The sequence below is a fragment of the Takifugu rubripes genome, chromosome 14, assembly GCF_901000725.2.
Source record: "Takifugu rubripes chromosome 14, fTakRub1.2, whole genome shotgun sequence".
Taxonomy (NCBI): Eukaryota; Metazoa; Chordata; class Actinopteri; order Tetraodontiformes; family Tetraodontidae; genus Takifugu; species Takifugu rubripes.
The window spans coordinates 4847849-4874639 of NC_042298.1; the positions used below are offsets into that span (position 1 = coordinate 4847849).

Here is a 26791-nt window from a genome sequence, read left to right on the forward strand (position 1 = left end):
ACGCACGCCTGCAAACGCGTCCTCGTCCTTACGCATTTTTTTTTTTTTATTATTATTTTTCTTGAAAAATAACACAAATAAAGTGGAACAAACAAACAAAAAAGCTTTGGAAAATAATTACAATGCTACAGGAATCCCCGATTTGATACTCGAAAAAGAGGAAAACACATTTACACAAAAGTATATATCTATATACTTATATTAATTTGAAAGGATATGGCCGGGCAGGCAGGAAACCTCTGATATTGAACCACTACACTTGAAAATATTGGAGAGGTGGCCGCTCAAAGTAAATGAAACACCCCTACGCTGACGTGAACGCGGTTGGGAAAGTCAGTGGAAAGTAGATTTTTCAGTAAAAACAAAAACATGTATCAAAGAGGACTGGGAAAGTCTGTCTGGAACATGAACGCGTTTGTTCTGAAGGTCTGTACAAAACCAAAGTGACTGAGGAGTTTGGAAATAATAGCACCTGAAGTCTAACAGTTGTTTGAAGATGCACCGTTCATCCATCCAACAACTTTTCATTGGCTTATCTCTTAAACTGCAACCTGCCCTTTCGGGGTGAGGTCTCGTTGCCGTGACGATTGCCTTCTCACACTGTCTCCTTGGGTCTTTATACTGCATCCACTCGTTGTCCGTGCATGCTTATTAAGTACATCACTGGACGACTGACGCGTGGTGATGCGGGCTGCTCCGCGGTAACGTCCAGAAAAAATAAACAGGCTGTGCATAAATCGTTTCACATTTACCCCCTTTGGGCAAAGCAATGTGGAGCACTGGGATGTAAACTGAAGTGGGAGGATGATTAAGACTTCAACAGCAACAAGGATGCAGTTCTAGTCCGAGTGTGAAGATTAAAAGTGTCTGTTGGCTCCTGGCGCGACGGCAGCACGGTCCGACATCTGTGCGGGTTCTATCGCTCCCAGCGAAGAAAGAGATGTTCCGCGCTCATCGCCAAAAGAACGACGTCTAGTGCTCCTGAGTCTCCTGAAGAAAAAGTACTGAAACTTGAAAAGAAGTGTTTTTTGTTGGTTTTTACCCTTCAGCTGACCTCGGATGCGAGTCAGCGATCTCGATCGTACAAGTGCACGTGACCGTTGAGACGCACGCAGACTCTCATCAGGACCGCGCGCCCTGTCCGCCGTCAGCAGTGGGAGGCGGCGGGCTTTAGGATATCCTCTGGATCAGCTTTTCATCCGACAGGCAGTAGAGCGTGTTGACCGACAGCTCCGAGATGAAGGCCTCGCACGCCTTCCTGGAGACGCCTTTGCAGCCCCGCAGGTCCAGCACCGACATGCAGGAGAGGCGGCGGAGATACTTGAGACAGGTGTCTGTCAGCTTGCTGCAGCCTGAAACGAGACGGGCGCACACGTCAACGCCGGGCCGGCCTCGGCTCCCGCCTCCCGCCTCCCGCACGGGCTCGCGCGCGCTTACCTCCCAGGTTGAGCTCCGAGAGCGTGTTTCTGGTGGAGGAGCCCACTGCGGTCAGCAGGTTGATGGAGTGGTCTGTGAGGCTGTTGCAGTGCGACAGGTCCAGCTTGGTGAGGTGGGGCATGTGGCGGATCACCAGGCGCACGGTGGAGTCGCTGATGTCCAGGCCCGCCAGACGCAGGGACTGCATGTTCCGCAGCTGACTACGGTTGTCACAGCCTGGAGAACGGGCGGGGGAAACTTCAGAGAGCAGGTTAGGGAAACAGGTGGGGGGGTGAGCGTACCCCGTACTCACCCGGAGGGGTCACCAGATCCCTGATCTGAGTGTCCTTGACTCCGTCTGCGTACCGCAGGTCCAGAGAGCGCAGCAGAGGGCAGCCGGAGGAGCAGAGAGCCGAAACAGACGACCAGCAGCAACCTGCCAGCATCAAATCCTTCAGCCCTGCAAAAATGAGACGACAGTTGTGTCCGAGGCGATCTCCCCACGCCCCCCCCACCTTTCATTTTTAAATGAGTCTGTGTTTAATAAAGTACCAGGCAGGCGGCCGACAAGCCAGTTGAGCTGTTTTCTGGAAATGTTGGTCCAGGAGAGATCGAGCGTGACCGGCTGTCTCTTTATGATGCCCGTGAGAGCCTGAGGGGTGACGGTGCGCTTGATGCTCAGGTCGATCCGTGACCAAAGCCGCTTGTCCAAGCACCTGCGGAGGAGAACACGCTCTGACTGGAACCTGCAGCAGAGAATTGTGGATTCCAAAGTGAAAAGAAAAAGCTCTCACCATTTGTACCAGTTTTTGCAGACGGCCATGCAGACGCAGAGATCCGCTCGGCTTAGATAACGGAAGACGGAGACCCACACTTCTCTCTCGCAGGCTGGCCCGGCCCCGCCGTTCTCCCTGTCTGCCTCGCTCCCTCCTTCCTGCAGAGCGGACAGGGGGACGCGGGGGTGACCCAGCTCAGAAGCTGAAGAACTGGAGCCCACGTTGCCCAGCTTAGTGGTTCTGCTGGGCTTGGTTTTCTCCGCTCTCTCTGGACGGGAGCTCCGCTGGACCGCATGTTCGCTGTGGGCGTGTGAGGTTCTGTGTCTGTTGGAGTGCTGATCAGAACAGGGTCCGCGGTCTCTGATCGGGGGTCTGCTGAGGGCTCTGCTCTGGTTGTGTAATGTAGACGTGGCAGTCTGAGGAGTGACGGCCTCCAGTTTGGGGACAATGGCTGATGGGTCCCTCGCGGCTCTGCTGGGTTTCTGTAGCGTCACTTTATAATACGAGCCGTCTTTTCCACCCGTTTGAGTCTCCATTTCTTCCTCCTCCTCTTCTCCACTGTTTTGGTTTCCCACCTCCATCTTTTCCTCCTCTCCGTCTTTGGTTGCTCGCCCCTGACTCAGGTCAGGCTGGTTCTCTTTGTCCAGTCCTTTTCCGTTGCGTTGTCCCGTCTCTTCTGCCTCGTCGTCGTCGCTGCTGCTGCTGCTGGTGCTGCTGCTGCTGCTGTCCTCGCTCTCCTCCTCCAGGTCTCTTCCTCGGACGATTCCTCTTCCTGCCCCGCCTCCCCGCAACCTTACACCTCTTCCCCTCCCTCTGCGGGGTTCCCCCAGTGGCTCCAACACCAAGTTGTGGGACGCCTGCTGCTGCTGGAATGACCTTGCTCCTCCAGGAGCGCCGTTGTAAGGGGAGCCCCGCCCCCTGCCCTGAGATAATGTGCTTGTCGGCGAGCGCAGCCGGGAAAGCAGCCTGGATCCCAGCAGCCTGGGGGAACGATCGAGACGTGCATGTTTCTGCGGAGATGAGGGCGGTTAAAAAAAAGATATTGCACATTTTAACAAACGTGACTACCGTAATTTCCGGACTGTAAGCCGCTACTTTTTTCCTACACTTTAAACACTGCGGCTTATTCTACGGTGTGGCTTATTTATGGTTTTTTCGTGGCGCACTATCACAACTATTGTGAATCAGTCATTTTTACTAACTCTCATCAACGTGGAAAATACTAGAAGAAAAGCATATGATGGGACTTTTAAGTTAAAAGCGATCACTCGTGGAGACGCCCGCCCGAAGAACTGATCCAAAGCAAAAAGATGACAAAAGCTTTTAGACGTAAACATCGCAGGTGGCCCGAGCTTGAAAACGTTCTGGAAGACTGGGTCAACACACAGAGAGCAAGCGGCCGCGGTGTTTCCGCTGTACAAATCAGACTGAAGGCAAAAGCAATCGCCACCGCGATGAAAATAGAAGATTTTAGAGATGGGCCATCGGGGAGTTTAGATTGTTCATTGTTGAGTAAAAAACCATAAACAACATAATTTGTGTGTAGCTGATACAAACGTATATTTCAAGGTAGCTGCATTACAGACACCTTTCGAAAGAAAAAAGCATTTACCGGTACAATATATTTATGTTGCTAAGTGGATTAAATTAAAGGTTAAAAATCCTGATGTGATAAAATTTGGATTTAAGTTCTCTGTATAAACATACAAGTGAAAAGAGTGGCTGTTGTTTCTTACCTGTCTGTCACTGGTCAGTGACTCGTCTCTTACGGTAATAAAAACATCTACTGGTACTGAATGTTTTCGATCTAATTTTTCATATTACTACGTGGGATACCTGCGGCTTATAATCCAGTGCGGCTTGTATAAGTACAAAATTGATTTTCTTTCTAAAAATTAGATTATGCGGCTTATAATCAGGTGCGCTCTGTAGTCCAGAAATTACGGTACTTAATTACGGTTCCTTTTTTAAGTTTATTTAATTGGTTTTATCCAAAACTACAGAACTGCAGGGAAAATGAATGATGTTACATTTTAATATGCATCTTACCATTAAGACTTTGCTGCGCTCCAGTTTTATCTGCAATGGAAGAGAAGCGGTGAAACTAAAGGCTGGAGTCTCTCAGACCGCTCAGACTTGCTCTTGTTGATCACAACAGTGCACATTTAAAAGCCCCCCTCCTTACCCTCTTCTTAAATCGGAGCTCCAGTGCGCTCGCCCTTTTGCGGCTCTGCTGATGCTGCAGCAGCAGCTTCTGGGAAGGCGGTGGAGCCGTCGGCCGCGCCGCAGGTGTGTTCCGTGACCCTTTTTTCAACCCTTCTCCTACGCCGATGCCTTCCCGATTGCCCAGTTTCGATGGTGGTAGAAATGACGATCCCTCGGACTCTTCGCTTTCCTCCTCGCTGGAAGACTGTTGGGGAACACAAGACAGGTGTTGGTGCTTCAGAGAGAATTATGACAATGTTTTCAATCCTGCTGGCTGCCGCATTCCAGTAGATCTTACAATAGACTCCAGGTCGTGTTGGTAACATAGACATTAGCAGTCGTTATTGATAACGAAAGGCACCGAGAGGTGAACTTAATTGTCGGGATTTCGAAACAGAAACAGGTTGAGGCGTGTGTTTGGTACCTCTGATCCCGAGTCCTTGCCTTGATAGCATTTGGGACATTCCCAGCAGCTGGGCAGATCTTTATTGATCTTCCCTTCACCGGGTTCCTGACGCAGAAACATTCGAGTTTTAAACGGCTGCCAAAATATCTGACAATAAATCAATAAATCTGAAGGCAACAAATCCTAGTGATAATCTTTACTGTCACACTGACTGGAAATTTTATTGGGCTGTTGTATTCTGCTCATCCCACATAAGCACCACAGTCCTGTTCCTCCAGCACGCATCTGTTACAGAGCTGGCAGGTAAAAAAGACGTAACATCTCTGAGGGGGGGTTACCTTAATGCACTGGCGATGGGCGATCTGTGAGCAGACAGAACACTCCATCAGCGAGTAAGTGCTTGGATCTGATTCATCAAATTCTCCTTCTCTACATATGGCACATCGGGCTGTGTTTGGCAGGGCCGGCTGGAGGAATAAATCAAAATTTAATAGCTTCTGGAGTAAACGCAACATCAAAATTCAATACTTTACATTCCAATGTTTTCTTTTAATTTTTAAAGGCGTAAATATGATTGAAGTTGAAATCCTTTCAAATTGGATCAGGGTCAAAGGTCAGCAGCATATGGCTTCTTGTATAAACAGCAACCATGATTGAGGACTCACCGCCAGACACTGTCTCATGATACAGCCTTTCTTCATGCGCCCTGGCCCGCCGAACTTCCTCATGTCGTGGCAGTAAATGCAGTTGCCGCACTCCTTCCTGCAGCAGCCGGCGCAGCGTTTACACCGCACCCGTCTGCGCCGTAGCGCAGAGATGGAGGAGCTTTTCGTGCGCTTCTGACCGTGGGACTTGTGCAGGGTCGGCCCCAAGCGAGGACGGTACAGGACGGGCGGAGGAACTGCTGGCGGTTGGTACCATGCCGGCTGGGAAAGCGAAATAACCGAGAGTTAGCTGCAACAAATTTGTGTTGGGGAAAAAAATAAAATGCTAGTTTCAACTCACCCTCTCAGGCCACTTGACAATGGGCTCTCCAGTGTAGGACAGTTTAGGGTCATCCAGAGCACACTGCTTCAATACAGCCTGATCAGATGAGGTGAAAGATAACAAATATTAGAAGACAGCAGTAAAGTCTGGTGCAGTGGGATTCCTCCGTCAGATGATGTGCACCCACTTTGATGTTATTCAGCAAAGCTGAGGGATCCCTGATGCCATCAGGGACACACTTTTTATGGTCTGGCAACTCCTCCAGTTTCCCTAAAAGATTCCACAAACCCTCCATCTCAAAGTTGGTCAGCACATGCTTCGGTTTGTTGACTGCAGTTGCTTCTTCTTCCTTTTTGACATCTTCACTGACGTCGATGCTCCCAGCCTCAGCGTTGACTCCATCGGGGGCGCAGTTGCCAGACTGATCGTAGTTTTCCAGGTCAGTCGGCGCCAATCCTGACAAGAGAGGCAAGACAGAGTTTTAAGCCTATTTCAGAAAGAAACAGGAAACGTACCAGACAACAATTCTTACCAAGTCCAAGGGAATATTTTTGGAACTCAGGAGTGTAATGGGACACATTTGTTAGGCAGTAGAGGTATCTCTCGAGGACATACCAGCACATCTCGTAGTAGAAAGGATAGCGGAACTTTGCTGGCACCTAAAGGAAAACAGCGAGGGAAATGTAATACTGAAGCTTTAATGTGATTTTTGTGGAAAGTAAATATTGAAACAATCCAATCTACCGAATGTTGACTGAAATACCATGCATAGTTTGTCATCCAAATAAGTATAATATGGTAAAGTCTAGGTACCCGCGTCCGATCCTCGATGCTGTAGATGTTGAGCTGCATGGGGATGTTAAAGCTGTGCAGGAAGTTACCCCCAAACACCAGAGTGTCCTCGGGGGTGTATACGGCATGGATCCACCCTGCGTGTACAAAACACCCAAAAGATGCTGATGCCTATCCGGGTGGGAAATGTGTGCTGTTCATGCAAATATCACACTGAAACACACCTGAGGGGATAATGAAGGTGTTGCCCTGCCTCAGCTCTATTCTCTGGCAGTCGTAACACTTGTCCCCCAGGAAAATGTCTCCCTGTTTCCCTGACAGAACCCAGTTTTCATACATGTCCAGATTTTGTGGCGTGGGCGGAATCAGCCAGAACACCTGCAGGGTCAGTGGTGAGGTTTCCATGCAGGCCGATTTACTTTTCAAATGATTTTGCAAGGAAGTGAGAAAAGCAAGACAGATTCAGACCTTTGCCCCTCGCAGGATGTGGTACCAGACCGAGGTGCCTCCAAAATCGATGTGGAAATCCGTGAAGCAACCCTGCACACTCATGAGACAGTACCTGAAGAAGATGGTGCAAATGCGCGTTAACAACGGCAAATCAAAGCATTTTATGATACTGGTTTACTTACTTCTGTACTTTGGGATAGTGCATGTCTATGATGGCGTTGGTGGAGTCTCTCTGTCTTTCCTTGAGGTGTCGTGGCCACATGTTGTCAACCCAGTCAACCAGATCCACCTGTACAATAAGAACCCGTGATGATAGTTCGACTTTTAATAATAAAAAATAAAAAAACTCTGCTGTGGCTGAGCCCAAAAACACCGAAGCAGCCATTGTTGGACTGACCGAAGCTGGTCGTTTAACTAGATTCTCCAACCGGGTGTGGCTGAACTCCAGGCTGATGACGTTGTAGAGTTTCTCTCTTTCCGACGGCGGCGTTTCGTAGTAACGTCGCCACTGTGCCATCGACATCTCAATGCCCTTCTGGGTGTTCACGTCCATGACATCCACAATGCGTCGACTACCTGCAAGAGATTTTAAAGGAAATTTCACCAGTGAGAGCGCTGCAATTCAATGAAATTATACGAGCAATATCCTACAGTAAGATGAGAAACTTACCAACGCACAAATTGACATCACTCACGCTGAAATCAGGGTCTGGCATTCTGCAAGAGGGGGGAGACGTTATCCGTAAAGAAACCGTCTTGGGATGTGATATCTCTGACAGTTAACACACCACCGGAATACTTACTGTAAACCAAGGCCATCGCTGTTCTCAAAGATAATGGGATCCCTGAGCCCTTCTCTCTGAATGTATTCAAACGTGAACTCTAGACAGGAAATGAAAAGACACCGTTAAATAGTAGACAAGCTAACAGGAGGTCTGAGCAGTGCTTGAAGGTTCAGGTCCTTGAGTTCAAGGAATTCCCCCACCTCTCATGATTCAAAGGTATAATGAATGAAACTTTCACTACCATGAGAATTATCTCTATGGTGTTTCAAGGGGACAAAATAAACTTAAATTAAATTGTGAATAAATTAGGAACATACTGGATTTTTCAAAAACTCTGAAGAAACTGTCCAGCAAAGGATTAAAGATTCAGCCCAGAACGATAAGATTTTGGAAACCAAACCACCAAGAGAACTCTCTCAGCTCTTATCACTGTAGGACAATAATGAATTATGTTCAGTTCTGGCATTCACGACGACCATCTGATGAGAATTATCCAAAAAAGATTTGCAAAAAATGTTGCTATAAAGTAAAATACAATCTAGGACACAGCACCAAGAATTACAGACACTGAACAAATATTTAAACTCAACTATCCTGAGGCCATATGGTTCGTGCGTATCTTCCTCTCAATTGGCTGTGAAACATTCCGTTTACTCAGTGAAATCATTTACCGTTCCCCTTCATGTGCTTGATCAACTCCGAGTTAAACCTGTCGCACAACAACTTCTCATCCAGGTCAAACGTTCGTTTCCCCTCGATTTCATCATCTGAAATTCCATCGTCCTGGTAGCGGCGCCGCGTCCCCGTCCGCTGGGGATGAAAGAAGAGAAAAGATGTGGGAACTTCATAGTGGGAATACAGAATGAACCGCAGCTCTCAAAACAATATAAGAACAGCTGGATATTACCTACATCACCGTCACAGGTCTAGCATGAACGTGCACACAAAATCAAGCCAAAAAACGCAACAATGCTTACACTTTTTTTTTTTTTTTTAAGTATAACTTAACGTTAGAGCCGTAATCAAAACAAAAAACCCAATTATAATCTAGACTGTGTTCCCAGCCAAATTGTGGCTAAAAACACAGAAAATAAGCCCATGCTAATCAGTCAGCCTGCCCCCAAATCAAGTGGGCATGTAACAATAAGGCCGCACAATAGCGGGGGGTTAATCTTTCACTCAGTGACCCCCCCTTTACGTCTTTGCTGCCATTCATCCCAATAAGAACTGTTTGGATAGACAGATGGATCAAGCACAACACCCCCAATCTACCCCCACATCATCACCTGGCCCACAAATGTGTGTTTATATGAAACACCACCTTTGTGATCGCCTGCAAACACACCAACCAGCGCTCTCATGTCGTCAAATGACAATAATTAGTGGTTGAGTATCTGTAAATTGGAACAATTAAATGAAGGTGTAACAAACAAATGGCTCCGGGTATGACTACGTCATCAACGGAAGGCATAACTACATTTATTACACATGGATTGACCCCCAGAGTGTCCGAGCAAGGTGATCTTTTAACAGCAAAGGTAAGGAACTGGCCAACTAATAATTTCGTCCTGGCAAAGGTTACAAGGATGGAAGGAGGGGAAGCAGAATCCCAGTAGCGAGGGAACAGTCCCACAGTGAACTTGACTTTTCGCTGAACTCTTCGGATGAGTTCATTAACCTTTGCAGGGCGACTCATAAAGCCAAAGACCACCGGCGGCGACCTGCTAAAGAGGGGCTCTCTTTGGCGAACGCGGTTATAAACAGGCTGCGATCCGCCTGTCAGAACCCCCAAACGGGACACGGACGCGTTTTGGACAAGAGGCACTTTGACGACTGTTGTAAACATCAAACAAACGTTTAAAGGATCCCTTAGCTACCGGCCGGTCCGAGCTACTCACCAGGCGTTTGCTGTACCGTGTATGTGGGTCCTCCATAATACCTACAACAAACAGGGAAAGCGTTAAAGAGTAAAAGTGTATTTTGACGGGATGTCGCTCAGAGCCGCATCTCCAGGATCACAGCACAGCTAATATTCGGAGTGAGCTGCTTTCGCTACAGAAGAATGGCGACAAGAGACATTTGCCTTTAACTTCCGTTGCAGCCTGCAGACTAGCGCGGCTATGTTCCATTGCGAGTCGTGTGTTTAAATAAGTATTTTATCGTTTGCCTCCCTTTAGCTTTTGAGTCCAGCTCACTTGACAATCCCTTTGATAAGTGGTCGGCTAACGCTAGCAAGCTAGCTAACTGACATTAGCCACAGTTGTGAGCTTCTTGCTCATTACCTTCGCGTTTTAACCCCTTTCAACAGCAGCGGTCCACGTCTTGCCCGGGCTACGGCCTTGGATGTGTCCCGGTTGAGTTTCCCCCCATGTTGCGAGCTAGCGGCTGCGTGTAATGTTCTGTTTGTTATTGTGCGAGAAAGTTAAGACGATTCGACGCTTCGAGCCGCCATTTTCAGCTGGTCAAAAAACACACACATACACGCAAAAGAGGAAAAAAAAGAAGCTGAGGTCCCGCCCCCCTACTACAACTGCTGCAGTCAAACTGGCCTAGACGCGCTCTCATTGGCCCAGACCCGTGCTATTTAAACACGGTCTGAATATGTTAATATGGGAGTGCGTTTGTTTTAAATCATGGGTGGATGTTTTTACGTTTGAGGGGTTTTACACTGTACACTTGTACACTGTTGTGCCGTAGATATTTGGACAAGACGGTGCAGGAAATGTCAAGTAATTACTGCATCTTGCTCAAAAAAGCCATTTGAATAGGCAAATAGACAAAGAAGTGACAATGTTCAACAGCAGACGAAAGACCCAATGTAGGCAAATATTAATTTAATCGTGTAGAAAAATCGTTCGTATCATAGGTTCCATATGATATTTCAACACGTATCTTGTGCAGTTATCACCCAAAAAGATTTCGCAACAACTTTTCTTGATGAAAATATAGGGGTTTTTTTTACAAAAAGAGGGGAAGTAGCTCTCAGACCGGTGAAACCAGAAAACCAAAACGAGCGCATCCTTTATCTAGACCCCGCCCTGTGGTGTGGTGGTGGGCGGGGCCAGTTACTGGCGAGGAAGAAAAGGAGAGGTGAGGAAAGAAATCAGGTCACCGAAACGAATCTCACATGGTCGCAGCTGCTTTTTAAATCCCTCACCGTGTCAGACAGTAGATCTACAAGGAGAAAGGTTCCGCAGCGTCTGCGTATACACATACGATCTTTATGATAATCGCCACCCTCCCGAACACAAGAAGCCAAACACGCCAGACTTCGGCAACGCACGCAAATCATTTATTACATAACGGGTTTAGAAGGGGTGACGCAGTGTTGGTGGATGAATGTTACAGAGAAGAGCAGCAACAAACGCATCAGCAGCAGCACAGGCTCATCTCACGCACGCACACGAAAATTGAACAACAAAAAAAAGACATAAAACAATCATATTGTGAAAACCGACGAGTTGAAATACCATATACTCGTCCATTTCAGGAAACAACATATGTGCACGAGTTAATCTCCACAAAAGTGCGTTCATTATAAAAGGTAATGTGATTCAAATTTTACTTAACATGCTTCCCCACTGAGCACCAACAGGAGGCGCCAGCCCACAGTCGAGTAGAATTAAATTAAAATACCCCCTTGAGCCTTTTCAGAAAATAAATCTACACATAACACGTTTCCAAACACTCCACACAGCAAATTAATTGATTTTAAAATTAAAAGACACAAGGGTAAATACAACGAACTGGTTATTTCTTATGCAAAAACACTAATGGGGGCGCAAAAAAGGAACTCAAAATCTATTTGCCTCCCTCTTAGTTCCATCAATCCATTCCAAGAGTATTAATTGAACTCTGTAGCAGAAAAGGAGATTCACTGGCGTTCAACCTTTTATGAGAAGAAGCTGTAGAGATAGGAGAAGCCCACGATTCCAATGATGGCACAGCACAAGGTTATCATCATCTTTTTCTGCGGATTTAATCAGACAGACAGCCGTCAGTTGTTGGGGTTAGGATTAAAATCGTGGGACAAACACAAAATACTATTATTCTCAGTTATGGGGACATCTGGTTTAAGGGAGTAACTGGGAGTGAGAAAAAGGTCACAGAAGTTTGTGTGTGTGTGTGTGTGTGTGCAGAGCAAAAAAGAACTCCTACCTCATCTGTGAAACTGAACTTTGCAACACAGTGGTTAACAATCTGCATCAGTAATTGCTGACAACAGCTTCAACAGACAGTAAAAAAAACATGCCCAAGGCTGCAAATCCAAACTAGTGACACATTGATGAGGGTAGACAAGCAGGTGATGGCAACATAACATCCACTATTTATTAAAATAGAACATTTTTACATGTATTAAAATCTTTACATTTATTTCTATCTGAATTTACAGCGTCTTCACTTTGCTCCTCTCACAGCAGCTGATGGTTTCAGTGATGCTGAAAGACAAAAAGCTTGGAAGAGAAAACATGTCTCCTTGGTGATGAACCTTCAGTCTTGTTTACAGTGTTCTTTGAATTTTTCTGCCTCTGCATGATACAAATTTCAGAATAAATAGAGTAATCCAGCAACTGTGTGTGAACAAGCTAGTGTTGAGTTCAATCATCAATCCACAAACTCTTTGGTTTTAATCAGCAGATTTTTTACATTTGCAGTGAAAAGTATCATACAAATGACATCTTGGTTTAACGTTTTTTTTTTTTGTTTTTTTTTAAAAAGACCCATATTCAGGGCTAAATGTCCACAAAGCCTAATAATATCTTAATTATTTACACAATCATAATTTAAAGAAAGAAGACACCTGTTGAAATGTCAAAGTGCTGAACTTCCCCAGGACCTTTCCAGTAAAGGGAACACAGAGTAGCTAGCTTCAAACAATGTGTCTAGGCTCAGTCGGACAGGAAATGGGGCAGACTTTCTGAATGGTGAGTTTGAAATGGCGAATACTGATTGCTAGAGAAAGACTGATCGTTTGGCCATTTCCCTTTTTTGCGGCCACACTGATGTGCTCACTGCGGCGCCCCGTGCTGGCTTCAGTCTCGTTTCTGCAGCACAAAATCGGCCAAGAAGAACTCGTTCTTGTTATTTTAATGCGTCTTCTTTCCCCTACAGGTCAAATGAGCAGTTTGTTCTTTTTAACTGATGAGTGACATCAGTGGGGTCAAGTTCGCATCCTCGGGGAGGGAGGGAGGGTAAAGTCAGCTGACAGATGGTGGAATGGATGACGACAATGTGGGTGAAGGCAGCAGGAGCCTTCTCCTGCTATGGCGTCCGGATGAGGAGGAGGAGGATGATGATGAAGATGATGACAGCCCCCACCGGGTTATGATTTTCTTCTACAGGTGTGCATGCAGATAGAGGACATGGTGAGAAACAAGCATCCCGTGATTGCTGACTAAAGAAATGATGAGAAAGCTGGTAGATCGACAGCAACCAGAGGAACACACGCTCCCACACCCAAGTTGTTTAAATACACAAACACACCTCAGCAGCCCTCCGGATAGATAAAACACACACGCAGTGGAAAAGCTGCTCCTGAGCAGGCCTGACAGCCACGCCCTCTGTGGTAACAGTTACTCACCCTCCGCGAAGCTCATCCACTTCACTGCAGTCCCACTGACAAGCCAATAATGAGAGCCAGCAAGGCCACCAACACCAGCACAACAATCACTATTATCACCACTTTCTGTTTGGAACAAGCGACAGGTCCGTCAGACTCATTCACAGGAACAAACACATTCAACTTTTGACAGACATATCATTAATGCTACATACATCACACCAACTCTGCAGTAACCTGAGGAAAATATACATGCACAGTATGGATTCCACTCATGATATATGCTTTTGAATGTAAAGGAAACTGGCTGAGGCCTGGTCACCAAGCGTGACCAGTGTTTTTATGTTACTTGGAGACAAATATTATCAGTAAATAAATACTGAAAATGAAGAGAAAAAAAAGAACAAATAATGAAACATGAACAAGTTTAGAACAACAAACAACAATGCAGCAGTATCACTCAGCAGGCTGAAAAGAAGAGCAGTGTGCGTTTGTGTGTGTGTGTGTGTTCGGGGATACTGGGGTTGACAGACTGGCAGGGGCTCAGGAGCAGGTCGGGTGGGCAGGTCATCACAGGGGAGGGTTGCCTTCATCCGGCAGGTTTCCCAAAAGCATATTTTGTGTGAACAGGAATTTGGGCAAATTTAGTTCTTTCTCACAGAACAGCTGCTCTTGGATCAAGACTACCTGGTCCTCTTGGCTCCTCAGCCATTTACACTCCCAGAGTGACCTAAAAACCAAGGAACGTGACCACAAATAACTCAGTTTAGAGGCGGCTCTTAAAGAGGGAGGTCACCGACACGTCCTCCTCCTCATAGGGGCTGAGCAAGCCTGCTCAGAAAAAAGAAAAGGAAAACTGCTCTTGCACAGTTTTACATGCTTAGCAATGCACGCGGCGCTTTAATTGTCCTTGTGGATATTCTGGGAACTGAAAGTAGCAGGTGATTCGGGATGTAGGACGGAGAGATCGTCTCGCACATCCATGAGTGTTAAAGGCTCTAAACTGGGTCACTCTGGTTTAACCTCTTATCTTAAAAACACCCTTTTGCTCTCAGGAATACGTGCAGTAAACTCCAGAGATGAGTTTCAAGAGCATCACCAAGAATGTGTCCTTGGATAAATGACCTCTTTGCTGTAGGATGACGTCCCCGTGTTGCTACAAAAACACCAGTACCGGCTCCAAGGCCAGAAGCTGGAATCTTGATCCAGCTTTGTTGCGACTCAGTCAAAGTCAAAAATGCTTTTGGGAAACCGAGCCGCGCTACCCAAGCGCAGGCACTCACGCGTCGAGCTTCTTGCTGAAACTTTGCCGCTTTCTTAGTGTCGGCTACAGCCCGCTCCACAAAGCCCACCGACTGGTCCATGTTGCTTTCGATTCTTTCGATCATTCCACCCTGACGGCAGGCGTCGCATCAGGAGAAAGCAACGCATAAATATATGAAGGGATGCATAGAAACAGAGAAAGAAGCGGACTCCCCGGCCGCGTGGTCGGCATGGTTACTGCAGGGGGGCATGGTTACTGCAGGGGGGCATGGTTACTGCAGGGGGGCATGGTTACTGCAGGGGGCGCATGATGTGTGGACACATCAAGTGGTTGAAAAGTGACAAAACTGTTCAAAAAGTGGCGCAGCTGTGAAAAAGGAAGGAAATAGAAAGAAAGCGCGCGCGGAACGTGGAGGAGCAGTTTACCTTCCGTGCTTTGGTCTGGTACCTGACAGCCTTTTTGGTCTGTTCCTTCGCCACTGTAATGTGGTCCACGGACTTGGACACGTTCTGCTCTATGTTATTTACTATGTCACCCTGGAAAAAAGAACAACAGCCTTCAAAAAGAGCACAACCATTCACCAGCAGGAATACAGGAACGTTCAGGTTGCTGCTTATTGACGAGGCGTCGATGCCGAGACAAACGTTGACGTCTCAAGACATCGAGCGTTTCCTCAGAGATGCAAATAACAACACAAAGAGCAGGACAACACCCTTACCTCAAACAGGGCTCCCCCTCAGAAAGCATGGTGCAAGCAGTAATAAACATGTGGTTAGACTATGGGAGGATCAGTGCACGTGTGGGCTGTAATGTGAAATGGGCTGTGGTGTCTGCAGGCAGGCCGCATTCGAACATCTTACTAACACGCATTCAGGTCGGTTCCACCGAGACCGAGTGATGAGATGGCAGGAAGGATGAAAAGGAGGCTTTAAGAAAGAAATGGAGCTGGAAAAGAGGAGACAGACACAAATGCAGGTCTGTGGTCGGAGGCGAAGGAGAGAACAAACAGATTCGAGTTGGGCAGAAGTTCAGAATGGACGATGGAGCGAAGGGGAAGCGGTGGCGTGGCGGGCAGGTGGACATGCCGTACCTGGCTCTCCACCAGCATGGCGATGTCTACGAACATGTCGTGGAGCTCTTTGATGCTGCTCTCCAGGCGGACGATGTCCTTGTGCCTGGATTCGATCTCACTCAGGGCTTGTTTGGAGATGCCAGAGTCCACGATCTGCGTTGGACACAAAGCGCAGGTACTGTAAATACAGACGCACAGCAGAAGCACCCGAGGCTGACGCAAAGCCGTGCACAGACGCTGCACAGCACGCACCCCTGCAGTGAAGACTGCTGCGTTGCCGCTCTCCAACATCTCCTCCAGTTCTTCGTCCGTCGTCGCTTTCCCAGCTGAAGGAATATCAGAGTTACATACAGAGACGAGTGGAGCGCGTCCATGTGACCAGACCAACGTGGACGTGGGTGTCACTCACTGATCTCCAGCTGTCTCTGAATACGACCTTTACTCCTCTCCCTGAAGTCCACCTGGGCTTCGTTGTATTTGGTCATCACCTCCACAAACTTCCTGGACAGGACGGCGTGCTGGAACAAGACCAGAAATAAAGGAATTTCCCCAATTAAAGGTCAAAACAATATTAAAATAAGACCATCCCGGATGAGGATGGTCCTCAACATAAACGGAGGACATAATTTACCTGGGATTTACGTATCCTCATGTCAGCCGACACCCTCTCCTGCTCCTCTGACTCCAGATTTCTTTCGATAGCTGGAATTCCAGATTCAAGAATGACGCATTACTGCAATCACTAAATCATTTTAGAGTATTCTGATTCAGTGCTGAATGCCCCAAAGCGCCGCTTGATCCACGTGTGTCAGACTCACTCTTGAGTTTGTTCCTCGCATTGTTAGCCATCTTCTTTATTTCATTGGTGATTGCTTCCAGATCATCTTGTGTTTCTGCAAAGAAACAGAGAAAAGCGACCTGAATGGCAGTGGCACCACCTCCCCAGAGCAGATAAATGCAGAGTGTAAAACAACACACGTACAACACCGATGACATGTGTGCAAAATAGAAAAAAAGAGGAAGTGAATTTTACTACGCGATACGGAAGAAAATGTGAAAGTGAGAGGACATCTTACTTTGATCTGACGTGGGAGCAGAGAGGATGACCGAGTAGAGCTTTTTGACTTCAGACACATTTTCATCTATTTTGTCGATGCTGTTCCTGATGTCCTCAATCTGCAACACAAACGTGCACATTCAAGCTAAAAAACCTCACACTTAGGTGAACCATGTGTCGTCACCACACCGACCTGACAAAAGAAGTCGTCCATAAAGGCGGCGTTGTCCACCGCAATCTCCACCTCCTCATCGTCCTGATCGCAGGTCTGCCGTGAACAGAGCGCAGACCTTCAGGATTAATCGTTCTTAAAGGTGTTTATCATAGGGCGTGGCTGCACAGCAGTTATCATTTCGCTATACGCTTCAAATAATTCTTAGATCCTACCTGTATCATCGTGTTTTCAATGATAATCTTGAGCTAATGCCCCCAAGGTTTTGTGTAAAGACCTGCAGTAGCTGTGGTCCCTTACATAACCGCACTTAGCGTTACAGAAAACGATTACAGACGTTACACAGACACACAAATCTAGTGAGCTGGTGACCCAGGTACATCTAGAGAGTAAATACACCTGTGTTGTCCTGGGCCTGTGTAGGTGGGCAGAAGACCTCAACTGATACTCCTTAACTGGCCATAAAAGGACACCTGTGTGCAGGTGTGGTTTAGGCATATTCTTGACCAGAAATACAATAAAAGTTACAATAAACGGCCTCTTTATGTAGTCTGACAAACACATAATCCCAAGTCAAAAATGCCCTTTTTTATGGAGGTGATTTTACAGGCGTAGAGCAACATGTGATTTAACGCTGAAGTCTCGTGATATCACTCAGCAGGTGTGACAGCCAACAGCCCCAACCTGCTGATGTCATAAATGTATTAAAGTGTCATTCAGCAAACACAGGGCAGTGCCCCAGGTCGGCCGCAAGGACCTCAGCACCCGGATGGATATTTATAGACTGAGGGACCGGAGCCCAGCACCAGGAACTCCCTCTTCAGGCTGTACTAAAAACAATAAATTAAAAATAAGGGTCATGTTGACAGTTTCCTTGTGTAGCAAATAAGAAAACAAACACCTTTTCCTTTTGAGACTCAAGACTGCAACAGCAATAAACCAGCAATGATCTGTGTTTCTGTCTTTAAACTGATGTCACTACACGACTTTCCTGGAGAATGTTAGCAGGGTTCAAAGTCAATGCACCTGTGCACTTCCCTGTTTCAGATTCAGGTCCTTTATTGTCCCACACGGGGAAATTTACAGTGCAACAACAACAAGAGCACGCAGAGAAAAAAGAGATAAAATCAAATAGAATAGAATTTGGAATATACAAAGAGGATGTATATTTACAATAATCCAGGTGTTCACGTGGATCATGTGACCAGGGAACAACTGTTCAGCTTAACGATACCAAATAATTCTCTTAAAACCATTCAAAGACGTTGCATCCTGACTTCTAAACACATAATGCTGTTCCTTGGCCTTTTATGCAACACCTAAACTTTGAATTGCAAATGTAGCTATAGCTAGCATTAGCTGTGAACACAACCTGGGCAGAACTGCTGGTGTACTGCTCGTTTCTTTCGTGAAATGTTCCATGAGTTTATAGAGTAGCCGTTGCTTTTTCCCCCCACGTTATGCCCACTCACACGTCTCTCTCTCTCGCTCTCTGGTGCGCTTGCTCACTTCCTTCCCAAGTCTGTCGCTCAGCAAAAAAATAGAGTGATACAGTCCTTACACAGATAAGCAGAAAACACTTCTTTCCCGGTATAAGAAGTGGATGGGAACATTAAAGGGAACAGCATTTTCTTTAACCATGAGGAAAACAACCATCTTAAAAGCAAGAGTCTAAAGATCATTGTCGCCAACGTGTAGAGACGCTTCACAAAATGTACAGTTTAGTCAGAACAGACAAATCCATTGCAGGTTGAGGCCGCTGAATATCACTGAATATGTTTACCGCCGTCAACTTCAGTTGCTTCTTCTTTGTGGGTCTTTTACTGCAACCGTCTTCAGTAACCAACACGATGTTTTACAGAGATCAGGCGAGTGACAAGGCCCATAAGCAATACTCAGTTTTAGGAACCTTGGGGAATTATTTAGGGTTATTCTGCATCTGCGTTGCAAAACACGTTCAGTGCTGAAGGACGTTACTCGCCTGAGGAGAAACTGTGAGAAGGTTATAGCGGCTGGGAACCATCGAGATACAGGAAAGGCTCATCTCGTCGTGCGACACCACAAACACTGTCAGCAACATTTGCACCCCAACAAATGAGAATTTAAAAAGGTGGGGAAAAAAGTAAAAGCAACTCGTGAATAGCAGCAAGCACCCAGGCTGCTACCATTTGCCACAAAGAAAGTTACTGGCATCTGAGAACGACATTAAAGCAGAGTGAAACCAACACATGAAGCCTGTACAACAACCCCTGACGAGGAAACACTAGCACATGGAGTTGACTACCGGTAGTTTGCATAAACCATAAAAAACACAGTAAATGGGGCAAACCGTCAGTTGGAGCCACTTATCAGACCGTATTTATCGATCTCAAGTGGTGAAACGCTGAACTTGCAGCCGAAGAACGCAGTCAGTTAAGCAGGAAGCCCAGCATTGGGTGAAGAGAGCAGAAAATGCTGCCAGCCTAATCCAGGCGCTCACACGCTCCATCCCCTATCCCACACAGATATGCACCCTCGATTAAAGCCACTAAGTTAACCATTACAGCCAATTGGGAAACCAAGGGTGATGGGAGCATGCGGATAAAGCAGAAAGATAAATAAAGGCGGGACTGATTGGAAAATGTTGCAGCTTGGAGGTAAACACCAGGATGGTTTTAGAGATCAACACCTGAGCCCATTCCTCGTGTCCCGTCCTTCTTTTCCCTGGGATGAGTGAGACACTCGGGCCTGGAGGGCCACACTTCAGCAACTTTAAACACAGTAAATATTTGGCCAGCAGTTTCAGGTCTCCATAGCAACCAATCCCAGTTTGGGTTACAATTAGGCCTCCCTCCAATGAGACGTTCACGGACACACGGGTATTTGATAAATGATGGTAATTATAATGAGTCTCGTCACTCTGCTGCTGCAAATAACTTGGACAATAATTAATGATACATTTGTCTGCATTCAAACTGGAGGTTTTAAACAAATACTAAAGGTAATCATTTTTCCTTTTATATATTTTAAAAGAAGCTACAATGGAGCACACTATGATAACAGCAAATCCGGGCTTAAAAACACATTTTGAAGATCACGATTCTAAACGGCTTTGTGTTATTTTCTGTATGTTTGCATGACAACGGACAGGTTTTTCATGTACAATTTGATCCAAACGTAAACCAATTATTAGTGCCATTACGTAATCACATCATGCACCCATGCTGCTGGTTCAATTGTTTAGTATGCGTCAGGCTTAAATACTTTGAGTAAAAATCCACGTAAAACTATTTGAAGAATGAGATATAACCATTTTTATGCGCGGAAAAATGTTCTGTTATATTTGACCCATCATCTAACACAGGGGAGGAAATTAGCCAAAGTAAATTTCGCATTTCCTGAGCGCCACTTACCGCTTTGAGTTGCTCCAATCGGTCCTTCATTTCTCAGAGAGATGACCTGACACCTTTAGCTACAGAGATAAAACCAATACTTGTGCAAAATGCCTCAAAAATGAGTCCAAATCCCTGGATTCCTCAGCCAGCTGGTGAGCTAGCTGTCCGTCAGAAACACCACCAGCCGACGCAACTCCCCAGAAGTCTTGAAAGAGTTGTCGGAGAAAAACTATTTTTCCGGAAAAGATGCGTCTTTCTGTCGTTTTTCCATGCAATATGGCTGCTCGGTTTAAAACCGGTGGTTTTTTTCTTTCCTAAATCTCCTCGCCCGGGGGATTAAAACAACAGTTGTGTGGAGCTGTATAATCTGTCTCCGCTGGCCGACAGTAATCATTCTAACGCACTTTTCCCCCCGCGCATGCGCAGGTCTTTCTTTATCAAGGGCGAGGAGGCCACGCCCAGAGCCACCTGCAGCCGGGATGCATTCCGGAATGCAACCGAATTTCCTTCCTTAGCAACTTTAAATTTGTTAAACGAGCGGGATTCAAGTAAATAAAACTTCCATCTACCCCCGAATACCAATTCAAAATGTTCTCTATCCCGTACTTACTTAATCCCAGTTAATTGATTTAAACCTGATCACATCGTATCACTAGTCCTGAATGCAGCACGGCTGTCGTATGAAAGGATGCGATGACGTGCGCCAGATTTGGACGGTGACTCGCACGATTCCATTTACATGCAAAGTAGCACTTTCAATTGTTTAAAACTATCCTTATACGCGTGTCTTCCAGATTACATGCGGTGATGCCAAGTTAAGACATTTTAGGTTACGAGGCCATATTAACGACTTGACGGGACTGGACCCGATTTATATCGCGTGTAGATGTAATTCCGTGAAGCCTCGGTGTTGGGACACTACTGACATCTGGTGGACGATAAAAGCAAAACCATCCAATGTTCATGCGCCTTTCTTGCATAAGTTTCTTGAATATGTGAACAAATGTGCACCTGATCATCCCAGTGTTTGTGTCAGTCACTCAACAGTCCGTTTTATTAAGCAAATTCAAGAATGTGAGCAGAACAGAACGTGTGAATCTAGATTCAGAAGCTTGACATTCATATTGAGAGTATTTTTATTCAAAGTTTTCTCCCCTTTGTGTGTCCAATACACCATACAACAGCATAATTTAAGCTGGTCAAGTGCAGTGGCGGGTGCCTGACAAAGAATAGCTTGTTGCTATGCCAATGACAACACTGGGGTGGGTAGTTTTTAAACAGTGAAAGACAACTTTTTTTTTTTCCAACTTTCATTTTTAAAACAAACAAAAATGAATTCAAAAATAAAAATATCTGAAAAAGGATTTTACAGTTTAGGGGCAAAACAACTTCCTGTCCACAAATGGGGGGTTGGGACGGGGGAGGGGGAAAGGAGGGGGCCATGGTACAAATACTTTAGAGGTCATCTTCTTCATCTGGGAGTGCCGTTTGTGATGCGACCTGAACAGAACAGAGACGTCAGTACGCTGTCTGCGCTCTATAATGGGCAGCCACGGGGATTATACTCACATGGAGATCTTTCTCATACTGCGCAGCAAGAGCAGGATCCATAGTGACCTCTGGGGGAGCGAGGGCAGGCATTTCCACAAACTCCAAGTTAGGATCACCAATCAACTTCCTTGCTAGCCACAGGAAAGGCTTCTCAAAGTTGTAGTTACTCTTGGCAGAAATGTCATAGTACTGGAGACAGAAGGAACCGTTTGGATTAGAGGTGCATACATTGGATACTTGCATTCAGATCAGCCACTGCGCACCAACCTGCAGGTTCTTCTTGCGGTGAAAAACGATGCTCTTGGCCTTAACCTTGCGGTCTTTAATATCTACTTTGTTGCCACAAAGGACAATGGGAATGTTCTCACAAACACGGACTAGATCACGATGCCAGTTGGGTACGTTCTTATAGGTGACGCGGGAGGTGACATCAAACATAATGATAGCACACTGAGCTGTGGGAGAAACACAATAGCTCTTAATACAGAAACATTACTTCACCGTACAATATTTTAAACAGGGATGTTGGGAAGAGCACCTTGGATATAATAGCCATCTCTCAGGCCACCAAACTTCTCCTGACCAGCAGTGTCCCAAACGTTGAATTTAACGTTTCCTCTGTTGGTGTTGAAAAACAATGGGTGGACTTCGACTCCAAGGGTGGCTAGGATTACAAGCAAAAACACATTAAAATGTAAAATCAACAAGTGAGTGATTAAAAAAAGACTGATTTGTGCCAAAATAACTGGTCATGGTGGGAGTTACAGACAGTTAATGATGTAACGAGAATATGAAGATAAGCAGGGTCTCTACTGTTCCTTTCATCCCAAGAAATATATTCAAATACACCACAATCTTTATGGTAAATGAAAATTCACAAAACTTTTTTATTTTTCTGTTTAAATGGAGCCGTTTGACAGCAATTGTTTTCCCATCGCATAAACCTTTAAGTTCTCGGTCATTTACGCACTGTGTCAATGATTTTAGGATGCATAACTGCATTCAAAAAGTAGCCAAACAGGTGAGATTGTGTATTTTCTGGTGATTTACACTGATGTTGTGGGTTCTGCAGTTGCCTAGTTTGGGACTCATTAAGAGGGGACCGGGGCGGCTCGATGAAAACCGTTGGTCGAGATTGGCGCTAGCTTCATGGGCCTTACCAACATATTTCTTCTCGAACTCTCCCGTCAGATGCCTCTTCACAAAGGTCGTTTTGCCGGTTCCTCCATCGCCAACCAAGACGAGCTGTGAGGGGGGAAAATGACCCGTTAGCACTAGTACAAACCGGTTTGCGACGCGATTGGCTCCGCTTTCGTAGCGCGCAGCTAATCTAGAGCCCATTTAGCAGAAAACTATAACTTGTGCCAGTGTAAAGTTGTAGCAAGTCTTACCTTGAACATCACCACCGGTACGGACTGGGCCATTGTGTCGGTTGTATCTTCTAGTTTGCTGAAGCACAACAAGACGAGATGGTTAACACGTTGCTCGCCATCCCTCTCCCAACTGAAGTGATCAACAGCTCTAAGCTAGCCGCGTTAGCCATTACCCAATTTCAAATGCAATCTTTACAATAGGGGCAAATTGCGTTCGCAGGTCTATATGGGATCAAAAACCCTGATGGTGGTCAAACGGGTCCGTTATTCTAACGTTACTGGGCGCTTATCGGGCCGAAGGGATACAATTCGGTTGCGCCACAACGTGCGTACGCACTTTTCCTTGTCGACTAGAACAATCGAACAGCAACACCGTTCCTGTTAGCAGCGGAAGGCCGCTAAACAATGCGTTCCAATTAGCGCCACTTTTACACTCTAATGGACAACATTCTAATAAAGCCGGAGCAATAACTGGGAATTATATATAAATGCATATGAGGTGTCCCACAACGAGGCAGTTAAAATGAGGAAAAGCTTTGCGGACTAAATAGTTAGCACGCGTGGCAGGAGAACCTCTGCGAGCTAATGGCTAAGGTAGCTCCGAGGTAGCGTGAGAACAAAATAAAACGGCATTCTGTGGCTCCTCGGCGGTCGAATAAATGTGTATTCGACGTACACCAAAAAGGCTGCACTTAAGTTTAACGTGCACAACACCCACCGGGGCGCAAACGCTTTGAGATGCTGGATGGGCCGCGACGAGGGAAGGCAAACTCACCGGTGCTGCTACAGAGAGAAGAGAAAGCTAAATGGCTGCGTTCGCGGGAGATTCAGCGTGGCCTATGAGTCAGTTTCCGCCCTGGTCACGTGACCCCCGCAGCGGCTTTAAAGGAAACGACGGTAGGCCGAACTTCAGAGGATGTCCCCCTGCCTCTGCAACCCCCCCATACCGACACGGTTTACGGCGTTATCCGCCTCTGCAACCCCCCCAATAACAACACATATTACGTTGTTTTCTGTAGCGGCATCCGTAGTACAGTGGGTGGTGACACAATGCAAAACTATCTAGTGGTTTGAACCTTTCCCTCTCTCCCTTTGAACTTTTAATGATCTAAGTAGTTGATACATTGTGGGGGGGGGTGAAGGATAACCTCGCTGCACCCATTTTATTCATTCTTATGGACCCAAAATGTGCAGGATTTGCCTTTTCTTGGGCTGCTGTTGCTGAAGTCCAAAAACTATAAAACTTAGAGTTAAAATAGTTTAATGATGCTCATATATGATTTAAATAATGCATTTGTTGAAGAAAAAAGAAAAAATGGTTGGGTCACTCATTTGAGTATCTTACTTTCATATAATATCACTGCATAAGTAGACTTTCAGGCTATTACGTGGCTAATTACACTGCCTGCCTCTTCATATTTCTTCTGGCTAGGAGGATGTATGGTGTCCTAGACAGCTTTCTGCACACACCTCAGCATATCTATCTGTACAGGTAGTCTGCCTTAATGTTCTCTGATATTTCAACCTCCCACTGATCTCCATTGTTGAGCAACTTCTCTTTATTGTACAGCAGCTCTTCGTGGGTCTCGGTGGAGAACTCAAAATTCGGGCCCTGGCAAAAGATTTGGGAAGCCAAAAGAAAACATCTGTCAGTTTGTAGTCATATAGATGATGTAAGCTGCATCTTAGGTAGTCTATATAGTTTCATACTGTCAGTTTAATCCTGCATATTTATAAATCTAGATGCAGAATTTTAAATAATCTACTCACACATTTCAAGAAAAAGCGTAAGAAAGTAGCTTGTGCAGAATTCCAGGTCGTAATATTACCTGAACAATAGCATCGACGGGACAGGCCTCCTGACAGAAGCCGCAGTAGATGCACTTGGTCATGTCGATGTCGTAACGCGTAGTCCTCCTGCTGCCGTCAGCTCGTGTCTCCGCTTCAATCGTAATGGCCTGTCATCAACACAGTCACCGGGAGGGTTAGGGTTAATTGTGTGACTCCGTGTCAGGAACCCAACGTGAGTGTGCGCTCACCTGTGCGGGACAGATGGCCTCGCAAAGCTTACAGGCGATGCAGCGTTCCTCCCCATTGGGGTAGCGGCGGAGGGCGTGTTCACCCCGGAAGCGGGGTGACAGGGGACCCTTCTCAAAGGGGTAGTTGATGGTGGCGGGCTCACGGAACAGATAACTCAAGGTCATTGCCAAACCTGTAGAAGCGGTGGCTAAAGCCTTTACTTTTTGTAGGCTCTCATTAACGACGATAGGAATCGGAAGATGTCTCACCTCTGAAGAGTTCAGTCCAAAGCAAAGTGGTGGCGGCCCTGTCAGTGATGGACCTCATATCTGTTGGCAACTCTTGAGCATTTACATACTCTGCATAAGACAAGTGGGGGGATTTAAAAAAGGTCATGCCACTGATAAATGGTGTTATTAACTCTTGGTTTTGTAGCACTGTACTTACTATAACCCTGTTTCACTGCATTCTGACTGAAAGGGCGGGTGACATACCCAAATGACCCTGAAGATACAGGGCAAATGTTATCAGAACATGTCACACATTACTCATAGGTTTAATATTAATGGAACGCGCTTCAATACCTGGATTTACGTGGCAGTGCAGAAAGCGGAGAGACAGTGAAGCTGACATCTGAGCAAAGAGGACAAAGGGGTTTATTTAAAGGATTTTTAAAAAATATATATATATGTAAAATAGAGGAACATTTCCAAGATGAAGGATGCCAAATAGCAAGCATCCTGCAATCTCGCGCCCCAAATCTCTCTTTTTACGTCAGTGCCTATCACGTTCATGCCAACCGGTCAGAATGGGAAAAAATCAAAACAAGTTTCTTTGTTTTTTAATTCGAAATAGTCAAGCCCACATATTAAACGGTCTAGCTTTCTGTTCGACTCCAGCTGAAAAGGACACAGAAGAAAATATTATTAAGGCATAAATAGTGCTGTTAATCACGACCCACACGGTTCAGTTTAAGTGGGAACACACACTAAATATTAACAAGAAATAGCAACAACATATTAGGATGTAGTTAAGATGATGTAGTTACTTATTCAAGGTCACAGGTTTGCAGTTTTACTGAATATTACGCTCCCAGAATAAGCTAGGTGAACACAATAATATAAATTAAAAGCAGAGGCAATTTTACTTGGTTTCTACCGCCCAAAACATGCAATAGACTAATCACAACTGGTGAAAGCTCCAATTAATAATGACAATATAAAATACCTGTGGCAGAAGTTTTGATGACGCACAGTCACGGATTTCTTCAGTCTATTATGGCTCCAACCACCGGGCAGCTGGAACTGCGCAATTGTATTAGTGCTGCGTTCAGGTGCTCCTCGTAATTTAGAAGAGCCACATTTAAAACCACTCGCACGCAACACGTGTTTTGTCAAGTCATGATGAAGTAGTGGACACAACAGTGTAATTATCGCCAATTACGAAGAGACATTTCTGATGGATCGTTCACTTATCACTATTCATGGGAAGATTATATGAACTAAATGACGAGAGAGAGGAGAGAAGAGAGA

At 45.8% G+C, this 26791-nt stretch overlaps 4 protein-coding genes across 9 annotated transcripts; all 4 read right to left on the reverse strand.

Annotated features, from left to right (window-relative positions):
* Positions 1-21: 21 nt before the first annotated feature.
* kdm2ab (lysine (K)-specific demethylase 2Ab) lies at positions 22-10309 on the reverse strand. The gene is made up of 23 exons (XM_011610608.2): positions 10100-10309; positions 9716-9756; positions 8489-8627; positions 7836-7914; positions 7703-7749; positions 7430-7608; positions 7215-7321; positions 7051-7144; positions 6807-6960; positions 6604-6719; positions 6323-6449; positions 5978-6246; positions 5809-5886; positions 5469-5729; positions 5142-5270; positions 4822-4908; positions 4378-4602; positions 4242-4271; positions 2211-3202; positions 1969-2132; positions 1730-1876; positions 1438-1653; positions 22-1352 (listed from the first exon to the last, which is right to left on the reverse strand). The coding sequence occupies exons 2-23, from the start codon at positions 9749-9751 to the stop codon at positions 1171-1173; spliced, it is 3858 nt and encodes a 1285-aa protein (XP_011608910.1). The 5' UTR covers positions 9752-9756; positions 10100-10309; the 3' UTR covers positions 22-1170.
* Positions 10310-10937: 628 nt separating this feature from the next.
* Positions 10938-20737, reverse strand: stx3b (syntaxin 3b). Of its 4 annotated transcripts, XM_011610607.2 has the most exons (11): positions 20335-20735; positions 16964-17038; positions 16790-16889; positions 16532-16606; positions 16345-16415; positions 16123-16231; positions 15966-16039; positions 15732-15866; positions 15067-15177; positions 13399-13503; positions 12122-13153 (listed from the first exon to the last, which is right to left on the reverse strand). In XM_011610607.2, exons 1-10 carry the CDS (start codon positions 20362-20364, stop codon positions 13420-13422), a joined length of 864 nt encoding a protein of 287 aa, XP_011608909.1. In that variant the 5' UTR covers positions 20365-20735; the 3' UTR covers positions 12122-13153; positions 13399-13419. The 4 variants fall into 4 exon arrangements, 3 of the variants coding, with proteins under 3 accessions (XP_029703247.1, XP_011608909.1, XP_029703246.1); XR_003890826.1 differs by lacking the exons at positions 12122-13153; positions 13399-13503 and adding an exon at positions 10938-11787 and having other exon boundaries at positions 14661-15177; XM_029847387.1 differs by lacking the exons at positions 12122-13153; positions 13399-13503; positions 15067-15177 and adding exons at positions 10939-11787; positions 14661-14771 and having other exon boundaries at positions 20335-20737.
* Positions 20738-21342: 605 nt separating this feature from the next.
* ran (RAN, member RAS oncogene family) lies at positions 21343-24154 on the reverse strand. Of its 2 annotated transcripts, none has more exons than XM_003970269.3 (7): positions 24016-24154; positions 23259-23316; positions 23028-23112; positions 22406-22531; positions 22135-22322; positions 21886-22056; positions 21343-21816 (listed from the first exon to the last, which is right to left on the reverse strand). In XM_003970269.3, exons 2-7 carry the CDS (start codon positions 23289-23291, stop codon positions 21772-21774), a joined length of 648 nt encoding a protein of 215 aa, XP_003970318.1. In that variant the 5' UTR covers positions 23292-23316; positions 24016-24154; the 3' UTR covers positions 21343-21771. The 2 variants fall into 2 exon arrangements, with proteins under 2 accessions (XP_003970318.1, XP_011608908.1); XM_011610606.2 differs by having other exon boundaries at positions 23959-24094.
* A 330-nt stretch (positions 24155-24484) lies between these two features.
* ndufs8b (NADH:ubiquinone oxidoreductase core subunit S8b) lies at positions 24485-26727 on the reverse strand. Of its 2 annotated transcripts, none has more exons than XM_011610605.2 (7): positions 26487-26727; positions 25844-25892; positions 25707-25763; positions 25529-25618; positions 25280-25467; positions 25070-25198; positions 24485-24852 (listed from the first exon to the last, which is right to left on the reverse strand). In XM_011610605.2, exons 2-7 carry the CDS (start codon positions 25890-25892, stop codon positions 24721-24723), a joined length of 645 nt encoding a protein of 214 aa, XP_011608907.1. In that variant the 5' UTR covers positions 26487-26727; the 3' UTR covers positions 24485-24720. The 2 variants fall into 2 exon arrangements, with proteins under 2 accessions (XP_011608907.1, XP_003970387.1); XM_003970338.3 differs by having other exon boundaries at positions 25280-25452; positions 26487-26720.
* Between the last annotated feature and the right edge of the window lie 64 nt (positions 26728-26791).

What these genes read in the sequence shown, in the direction of transcription:
- kdm2ab (XM_011610608.2), bottom strand. Translation starts at nt 9,751, where the DNA reads ATGGAGGACCCACATACACGGTACAGCAAACGCCTG. An exon ending in GCATCGAGGATCGGACGCGG is followed by an intron (nt 6,450 to 6,603) that starts GTACCTAGACTT and finishes GTTTTCCTTTAG; the next exon opens with GTGCCAGCAAAGTTCCGCTA. An exon ending in TGCAAAAACTGGTACAAATG is followed by an intron (nt 2,133 to 2,210) that starts GTGAGAGCTTTT and finishes TCTCCTCCGCAG; the next exon opens with GTGCTTGGACAAGCGGCTTT.
- stx3b (XM_011610607.2), bottom strand. Translation starts at nt 20,364, where the DNA reads ATGAAGGACCGATTGGAGCAACTCAAAGCG. An exon ending in GATTGGAGCAACTCAAAGCG is followed by an intron (nt 17,039 to 20,334) that starts GTAAGTGGCGCT and finishes TGTTCACGGCAG; the next exon opens with ACCTGCGATCAGGACGATGA. An exon ending in TGGACGACTTCTTTTGTCAG is followed by an intron (nt 16,890 to 16,963) that starts GTCGGTGTGGTG and finishes TTTGTGTTGCAG; the next exon opens with ATTGAGGACATCAGGAACAG.
- ran (XM_003970269.3), bottom strand. Translation starts at nt 23,291, where the DNA reads ATGGCCCAGTCCGTACCGGTGGTGATGTTCAAG. An exon ending in ACCGCAAGAAGAACCTGCAG is followed by an intron (nt 22,057 to 22,134) that starts GTTGGTGCGCAG and finishes TTCTGTCTCCAG; the next exon opens with TACTATGACATTTCTGCCAA. An exon ending in AGTATGAGAAAGATCTCCAT is followed by an intron (nt 21,817 to 21,885) that starts GTGAGTATAATC and finishes TGTTCTGTTCAG; the next exon opens with GTCGCATCACAAACGGCACT.
- ndufs8b (XM_011610605.2), bottom strand. Translation starts at nt 25,892, where the DNA reads ATGTCAGCTTCACTGTCTCTCCGCTTTCTGCACTGCCACGTAAATCCA. An exon ending in TGCAGTGAAACAGGGTTATA is followed by an intron (nt 25,619 to 25,706) that starts GTAAGTACAGTG and finishes TGTCTTATGCAG; the next exon opens with AGTATGTAAATGCTCAAGAG. An exon ending in AGGCCATCTGTCCCGCACAG is followed by an intron (nt 25,199 to 25,279) that starts GTGAGCGCACAC and finishes TGTTGATGACAG; the next exon opens with GCCATTACGATTGAAGCGGA.